At 44.6% G+C, this 9,230-nt stretch overlaps 1 protein-coding gene across 1 annotated transcript; it reads right to left on the bottom strand.

Moving 5' to 3' along the window:
- Positions 1 to 220: 220 nt before the first annotated feature.
- LOC101072057 (E3 SUMO-protein ligase EGR2) lies at positions 221 to 3,716 on the bottom strand. Its single transcript, XM_011612977.2, has 2 exons — positions 3,169 to 3,716; positions 221 to 2,925 (listed from the first exon to the last, which is right to left on the bottom strand). The coding sequence occupies exons 1-2, from the start codon at positions 3,323 to 3,325 to the stop codon at positions 1,595 to 1,597; spliced, it is 1,488 nt and encodes a 495-aa protein (XP_011611279.2). The 5' UTR covers positions 3,326 to 3,716; the 3' UTR covers positions 221 to 1,594.
- Positions 3,717 to 9,230: the final 5,514 nt, after the last annotated feature.

The following is a 9,230-nucleotide window of genomic DNA, read 5'->3' as shown; positions in this document are numbered from 1 at the left end:
CTGTTCATTGTGTACATGTATGAGGAAGTAATCTCTGAATTTGAGGGGATACGCAGCACCGGCAAACTTAATTGTGTTTGGGTCTCAGGGTGAGGGTGTAATATCTGATGTTGGGCAACCGTGCGCGGTTGCAGGGGCGCGTTCGCATCTGAATGTTGGGACAAAGGTCGGGAAAGGACAGTGAAAATGGGAGTCCAAATCACGCACAACAAACTCTCTGCTTCCAGAAAATTTTTATTTTGCTCATAAACTTTTCATAAAAATAACAACATCAATATCAATTTGAAGTATTGTAGAAACTGTGTATGTACAAAATCTTTACTTAAACAGTTAATATAACTTAAGGCCAGTTAAATAACTTTTTTTTGCAGAACCCTGGTGATAATGTCACCAAAGTCTCGACACTGTTTTTTTTTTTTTTTGCTAAAGTTTTCAGCTTATAGCAGAGTCAAAAACAACCCTTTTTTGTCACCAAGGTAAAGTCCACAGAAACTCGCAGCAATGTGTGCTACCTGATTACTCAAAAGCAATTTTTAGGTGATTTGCCAGTCGTTTCCTCGTGTGATTAGACTGAAATCTGTACATAAAGTCAACTCATTTCCTCCACATCTACATAACACCACAGATCCATTCAAAATGTAGATCAGCAGGTCAGTGAAGTAACCCTCCTTGAACCGGCAGTGGGAGACCAAGTGCGAAAAAAAATGCTTCTGATATCAAACTGTCACATTTAAAATAGTGTTAGCCCTCAAAAACCCAACATTATCAATAATGTAGAATACATTTTTAACCTCGATAAATGACACTCAAATATGATAAATCTAAAATATACAATCAGCTATAAAAATACAAAGAAGTACAATAATACAAATATATTTATTTCCCATTTATGAATATATCTTTCACAACTGTAATAATCCAAACAACCTTAACACAACACAAAGACTAATGACAAAAAACACCGACAGCCAAATGATAAAAAGTTAAACAAACACTAAATTGGATTTCAAATGGACAGCTTTGTCGTCAAAGCCATAAATATGTTAGCCTACATTCATGTCAACAGCCCTCACTGTGCGGTGAGGGGATCACTTGACGGTTGTAATTCCAGGAAAAAAGGAAAACATTGACATAAACATGCATTTTTAAGAAACAGAGTCCAAACCATTGCGCTAAGAATGCTAAAAAGCAGAAAATAAGGATCTTAAATGGAGCTATTAATATTCTGTAAGTGCATTCCACCCAGGCTGAGAGGCGGTGGAGGCTGGAGCTGTCCAGATGAAGAGGTGCTGAACAGCAGTCATGCAACGCTGCAAGCACGGAGGTTTGGCACAGCTGACACCAACAGCAACAAGTCACTGTTTACCCACTTCTGCAACTTCTGCACGCTCGCATTAAGTCTGCACCTTCAGGAGCGGGAAAGCAGACCGAAACAGTCCTCCTGTGCCTTTCTGATTGGGGAAAAAAACAACAACATCTGCAATATTTGAAAAACCTCCGCTGTCAGGCCTCTCCGGGCATCAACTAGGTGTCTGCTGGCTTATCTTCCCAGTCGGAATGATCCATATGTGCGCTCGCACACGCAGACCTGTCTTCAGATCCCCTCGGGGAGGGTGAATGGCCATGCGCCGGCGTTCACCTGTGGCTTTATTTCCATTTTTTCCTTCTGTTTCAGGTGCACGCGTCCGTGCCGCTTCCTCTCGTCGCTGCGGGCGAACCTTTTCCCGCAGACGTCGCATGAGAACGGCTTCTCTCCGGTGTGAGTCCTGGTGTGGGTGGTGAGGTGGTCGCTACGGCTGAAGCTGCGCAAACAGATGCGGCACTGGAATGGCTTGTGGCCCGTGTGGATGCGGATGTGGCGGTTGAGTTCGTCCGAGCGGGAGAAGCGCCGGTCGCAGCTCTCCATGGGGCAGGCGAAGGGCTTCTCTTTGGCCGTGCCGTGGGAGGCGGCCGGGGTCTTTCTTGCCCTGGGGGATTTTGTCGGACGGGTGGGGAAACTTTGTGCAAAGGAATCTGGCAACAAGGAAGAGTACAGAATGGAGTCTATGGTGCTGGGTAAAGCTGAGGAGGTGTATAACGGCTCACACTGATTGGACGCCTGTGGGTGTTCGGGGAAAGGTTTGAGGTTGGAAGAGAGACCCATAGGAGGGGGTGGGAGGTAATTATTGTACATGGGGGTCGAGAAGCTCTGAGTGCAGGTGTCAGAGAAACATGGTTCCTGTTTGATACCACCTTCCACTTTAAATTCCATGTCTGGGTTGGGGCCGATGGGGGGAAACGTGTCTAAAAGTTCCTTAACATCCATTTGCTGCTCGGGGGGGAAATCGCTTGACATCGGGAAGGTCTCTGTGTGGAACGTCGTTTCCAAACAGTCGTGCTTGTTAAACGCTCCCCACTCGTAACAGCTGCTGTCAAACTCGTTCTTGACCACCACAGGGAAAGACGCGGCCTCTGATTTCGGCTCGTCCTTCTTCTGGGTCGGAGCTCGGCAGGAGCCGAAGCCCAGCTGGGAGGTGGACGGGTCGGGAGCCTGGCTACCGGTCTGATCGTCGGCATACCTCGGGCATGTCTGATCCGGGGGGTAAACGGGGGGGGAAGGTCCGGAGCAGGTGTAGGATTGTCTCTTGACGCCGTGGTCTGTGAAATTGCCGCCGCTGCTCTCCATCGGCGCAGGCGACGGATAAGTTTCCCGACTGTTGCCGCTCTGTTGCACTTCTGAAAGTGGCATCGTGGATATGCCCACGATCTCGGTGATCATATTGAGCAGCGTTTCGGTGCTGCACGGCGCTCCCTGAGATGCCTCCACATAAAAGCTGCCAGAGTAGGCGAGCGATGAGGGACTGTAGGTGTCTTTTGGGCACTCGCATGCGTTAAAAGCGAATTCCGAATTGGACGCTTCAGTTTTGAGGGTTGCGGGTGTTCCTTCTGTTGGATCAGAGACACAGAGAAAGCTTCGTCAAGGTCTGGGTTGGTTTTTTTTTAAATTTAAAAGCACATCAAATGAAACGGACACGAAAAATCTGCGTTACATAAACACTCGTGCTTCTTTGGGCGCTGGGATGCCTCGATGTGAAGCGCCATTCGAATTCTCAGGTCCGTTTTCGGCGTGGCTTTCGGACACACGCATTCTTCATGCATGCACATTTAATCGCAATAAGGTGAACTCACCGTGGCCAAACTGGGCAGGTACCCCCCGCTCTGCATCGACGTACACCTCCTGGTTGTCCTTGCGCACGCTGTTTTCCATTCCGAGGGAAGAGCCGTTGCAGTTGTCAAACTGGGGGTAAAAAGAATCTTTCGCGTTCAAATCCATATTGTTCAACATAATGAGGCACTTGGAAGTCCGTCAGTCCAGGGGAGGGGGGAGGTAAAAAACAAAAAAACCCCCAAAGAATAGGTTAAATGGAAAACAAATGATGAAGATGGCTGTTTTCCTTGAAAGCCCCCTTTCCTCCAAATGATCCAAAATGGCTCGTGTCAAAAGGTGTAAAAAAATAGAAATTAAAGAAATATTCCTTTCCGCCTCTGCTCCTCGGTAGGCATTTGCTTGCTGTGGTTTTCACATCAGCGACTTCCCTTTTCTCTCCTTATATACACTTTGGCAGCTCCGTCGGCCCTCCTCCCCATTCATCAGCTCCAGTGAGAGGATTCCCCGCTGCGTGTAAACTTCATGCCCATATATGGACAGAGGATGTGACGGAGTCCCCCTCCCCAAGTCCTCCCTCCTCCCCTACCGTGGATGCTGGAGAGATGGAATCTGACGTTGCAACAAGTGGCAATCTTTGCTGGCATGTAAAGCCTTCTAAATAAGGGTCAATTTTGCTTTTATTTTTGTATTTTATATTCAAGTGAATGCTCCTGTATGCTGGGGGCGCAAACACAGGAAGTGCGGTTGCAACTGTAACTGTAGCTCTTTGTAAGGGATGTAGGGAATAAATGTTGCTGGTTTAATGAATCGTAGAGGTTTGGTTCACTCTCCAATGGCAATATGCTTTTGACCACCGTTAGTGGGGCTTGTGAGTCTATGAAACATTTAACCAGAGTTCTCGCCCATTCCAAAACAGCTGAACTTAAATGGACACCGCGTAAAGAAAATGTTAAACAATAGGGAAAAAAGTGACTAAAAATGCCCATATTAATATGGAGGGGTTTGGTGAATCTTTATACTCCAAACTGCTGTCACTAATAGGTTATTTTTAGTCCAAATATTCACTATTATGTTTGTAACTGAACGCCGATGTCGGCTTTACGATTCTGCACAAATCTGAAGGTTTTGTTTCCACAAAGAATGCTGTTTTGCTTGAAAATGGAATGTTGTAGTCGGTACACAGACATTTGGAGGCCATGCAGAGGTCAGGTGAACTGGATTTGCTGCTGTTCACTTTAATTCTCAGTCATTCCAGCTAATTTTGGGGGTCAGTGATCCCTTTGAGAAGGTCGAGCCACAAAAGTATCGCAACGTGCAATTTAAATTGATAAAAGTAGCTATTAATATGCATGGATGGATGCTTGATTTACTTTAAATGAAAGTCTGTCAGGTGTTGTTTTGAAGCATCTGTTAATAGCTGTAAATTCAAGCGGTGATTAACTGACATCGTTTTGAGTCTGACGCTGATATGGATGCCTGGTCTGAATTTTAAATCCTAACCACCCCCCCCTCCCCCCGAAGGCCACTGTTGCTGATATACTTCAAGAATTTTTAGAAACTGTGGCTACAAACACCAGCAAAAAAAAAACACACACACAAAAAACCCAACAAAGTCTAAATGAACCCCTGGCCTTTAAAAGCATTGAAAGGGAGTCGATATCACCCCTGAGGTGTTCAGTGGTTGAACCCAACTGTTCACATGACATTTCAACCCCCAAAGCGCTTTTTTCATGTTCGGCATCTGTTGCCGGGTGCCCTCGGTGGTCACACTTCCTATTACAACTAGTCGATACTCTTTCACAGGGTGCTGAGGTGTGCAGCAGACCTCTGGCACCGGCGGGTTCAGGACCTGGGAGAGCGACAGCGGCCATTCAGCCGGCGTAATCACGAGTGAACCTGCGGCAACATCAGCTCCGCTTCAGCCTCCCTGTGTTTGTGAATGGCCCTCGTTTGCACAGAGTCAACCTGAGTGCACCTCGGACAACCAGGAGAAATTCACGCCATCTTCTACATACCTCTCTGTCTACTGGAATTACGGGTGCCGTGACCACGGTTCTGGTTGGTCAGCCTTCATTTTGGCTGATTTGTTTTAAAGAAAGCCAAATTTCATTCAGCAAGGAATCATTAGTTTCATTTCACTGATTGTTTTCCTTTGTTCCTTGTGGAACTTAGCTATTTCGAAGAGATTTTATTCTTACTTTTGTTTCCCTGTGCGGTTTCTCCATCCAAATGACTAAAAATATTTCACCTGCTTTAACTGACATGGCGACATGTGCTGAATGTATAATTAGCACGCAGTCGTGGAAAAATCCATTTTGCTTCCATTTAAGAGAGGTTTTTGGTCTTCTGACAGCTGTCTTGAATAACAGAAAAAGCAGATAAATAGCATTACCTATTGTAGTTTAGTGGGAAGGCTGTTTCAGAAAGATTTTTTTTTATTTAATGAAAGTGTTTCCGCAGCTCAGCCACATAAATATTATTATTATTGTCAAGATTTAAAAGCCTGTGGGAAACATGGAAGGCAAATGCGTCTTCATGAGAGACCATTACAGATAACATGTTGAGACAGAATACTGAAATTTGATGTTATCTCCTTTGGTGCTGAGCGGCATAAAGTGTATCAGAGGCTCTGCGAGTCGCTACCCTGTCATCTTTTTAAGGTGCTGTATGATAATAGCGCATAAGCTCTTTCAGTGCAGCAGTGACATTCTCCTGGACAAATGGTTTTCACCTCAGATGTGCACTCTAATTCCAGGCACAGCGATATTTAGCTCTGTGGAGCTACCTCCAAGTAATTCAGAGTCTATTAAAACCAATCTGATCACGGAGGGTTCAGATCACGGGATGCTGTTATGATAACTGCAGCGTGGCTAACCTCTCCCCCCCCTGAAATGCCACAGCACAGGGACCGAGTAATGGATTTATGTAATGTTAGCACTTACTGACATTAGAGCGCAAAGGTAAATCCATAGCTGTGGAAGTTAAATGTATGCCTTTGTTTTAGCAGCAAGCTCCGGTTTCTCCTGGAACCTCGAGGAAGGTGAGGGGAAGAATAAAACAACCCAACATTGGCTGCCATGTTTTAACAAAGATATTGACTTCAAAAGAGGTTCAAAGTGTTGGCTGTGGAAACGAGATGAGACGCTGCTATAATGAAAGGATGTCCTGGCACTTGTACATACTTGTCGTTGCTGGAAAGCACACGGAGGACTTGCATTAATATAGAACTAAAACAGACCTGGACCTGGTGGAAGAGAAAGAAGTCGACCCAGGCAGACGGTGGTGCTCTGAGGAGATCGCATGTTGGATCTGTCGGTCACTCTCAGCTGGAGGGTCTTTTAAAGCCTTCCCCATTTCCCCTTAAAGCATAGGTGTCAAACTCTGGCCCATGGGCTAAATTTGGCCCGCGATGTAATTATATTTGGCCCGCGAAGCCATACCAATTGACTATTAGTGCCGGCCCGCCGGTATTATTGCTTAAAGCGCATGTGCTGATACTACAAATACCAGAATGCTCTGCTGGTGTTTTGGTGTGAAAATCCACACTCCACATCAGTTGGTGGTGGTAATGCACCAATATGTGGCTTGCCAACCACCAAGAAAGAGGAAGTAGTCATAGCAACCTTATATGCTAATGCTAATATTGGTACTGCTCTACCCCTCTGAAAAATGGTAAAAAGAAAGGCAGAAAATAAGACCTTTCTGAACAGGTAGGAGGCAGAATATCTGTTTAGATATGTAAAAGACGGACTTGTCTGTCTTGTATGTGGAGCCAACGTGCACTGCAAGGAGAACAACAGATGACACTATAAAACGCAACACCAAGACAAGCTCAAACACCTGGAAATGACTCAAAGGTGCCAGAAAGTAGAAGAGATGAAAAGGCATTAGATTTACATTACATTAACTTACAATGGCAAAAGACTACTGTTGAAATTTAAAAGAGAAGAAATGAATGCCAGTGAAGTGTTTTTTTTTTATTTGAATTTCGATTTGGCATGTGTGCAACAATACATTATATTCTGTATTGTGTTAAGCTTTGCTTGTTCCATGTTCAGTTGTTGAGCAAAAATAGTTTGGGTCCATATCAAAAGGTTCTGTGTTATAGCTGGAGGAAGACTTTTTTCAATAAATATCAATGTTGGCCCGTGACTTTGTCCCAGTTTTGAATTTGGGCCCACTGGGTATTTGGGTATTTGAGTTTGACACCTCTGCCTTCAAGGGGAATTATTGGGGTTAGAACACAGACCTTTAGGACCTCAAAGAACTGTTTTAATTAACTAACACTATTCTTATCAAGGATGTGTGTTTTGCCCTTTATGTTGTTTATTTTATATCAATTTCATTGGGAAATATTGTCCAAACAGGTTTCTTGTAATACTGGGCAGGAGTTTAAAGCTCTGGACCTGGTAAATCTGTTGAAAAGTTACGTTTCGTACAAAACAAGCTTTATGAAATTAGCTTCTTCCCTCACTGTTGCATTCGGAGGATATCACCAATTTGGAAGGGCACTTCCTGGTTCAGTCACCTGATCACCACCTGAGGATGTTGCTTAGAGACTCAGTGTGCCAAGGTCAAACATAAAGCCAGGTAGGGTCAATGCCAGGACATTCAAAGTCTTGGATTCTTATGGTTAGTTCACATGAGATGACAACAGCTCAAAGCTCTGGGCTCAGTGGCTTCTTCCTCAATCCACTGTTAGACACACATGTTAGATTTGGTTGGTGTGTGTCCAATGATGGACTGGTGAAATGTCCAGAGCGTGTCCCCGCCTCCGACACGGTGACTCCAGCACCTCCTGTGATCCCGATTAGGAATGAGCATCACAAAATGGGTGGAGGGAGGAGGTGTTTTAGGCGGCGGCGGCCTGGATGGACGGTGACGTCTGCTTTGACTGTGATAAATAAAACAACAAACCGGCTTTAAGTAACGACATTAACAACCCAACTGTTTTCTTTTACCCTACTGATTACGCTTCCATGCACCAGACAGTTCCATCCCGACAAAATAAAAGCATGAATAACAACTGCACACAGGAGGGAATCTTCAAACATTGTTGATTTGGTAAAAAAAACAACCTAAAAACACACCAATGTGTTTTAGTAGAGATTGTAAATGCTTATTAGTGAGTTTAAATGCCTTATTTACATTATTTTCGCTCATCCTATTAACATGTTTTTGGATGGAAAACCAGATAATCCACGGACTGTCTCCCGCTATTGAAAAGCACTATTCAGCGTCTCTGCATCCATCACTTTTGTAGCAGCAGCTCAGTTTAGTGGACATCAGGCTTGCGGCCTCATTTACTCCATCCTCCCAAACAAAACAAATGAGCCGACTCAGCGTCAGATCCACGCCACGTCTCGATTGCATAAAAACCTAAAATCATTAGGCTGAGAATCAAAGCCAACGCTTGTTATACAGTAGGTCCGCGAGGTCTCGATGCTTTGGCACTCAAACAAGTATTCTGCCCACTCTTTGGGAGTAAATAATAGAAGAACGTGATCCTGGACCATAACTAGAGATCCAGTGAGATACAGTGGTTGCTATGTGAGAAAAACAAACAAAAAAAAGGTTTTCAAAGACTGGATCTGCAGCAGCTATGCAGAAAATATTGCATTAGATCTGCAACAGAGAGAGATTTGATTTTTTTTTTCTTGAAAAAAAAAAAAGGTAGGCTGCAGCTTTGCTGGATAAATGCATGTGCATTTACATTCGGCCTCAGGTGCCGTTGTCATTTTAATGCTCCATAAATGCAAAGCATATTTTTGTTTGTTTGTTTGTTTGTTTGTTTGAGAGCCATCCCACGAAAGTCAGGGTTGCAGGAGAGCCGGGAGAAATCCAGCTTCCTCTCCGAAATCAAAATCTGACACGTCTCGCAGTCAAAACTCCCCCCAAGGCGCTAGATGAGGGAACATCTTCCATCTAAACCTGGATACAATGGGGCCTGTAAGACACGGCAAAAACGGATTGGGAGTGTTGAAACCACAGAAACCTCTGCCGGAAACACGACTTTCTATAAATACAAGATACTCGCCTCGGCTGCCAAGTTCGTTATTTCTCCTCTCCCCCTCTCTCTCTC

Source organism: Takifugu rubripes, chromosome 17, assembly GCF_901000725.2.
Source record: "Takifugu rubripes chromosome 17, fTakRub1.2, whole genome shotgun sequence".
In the NCBI taxonomy this organism is placed as follows: Eukaryota; Metazoa; Chordata; class Actinopteri; order Tetraodontiformes; family Tetraodontidae; genus Takifugu; species Takifugu rubripes.
The sequence above is the reverse complement of the archived record's forward strand: the minus strand, read 5'-3'. Positions and strand labels throughout refer to the sequence as shown.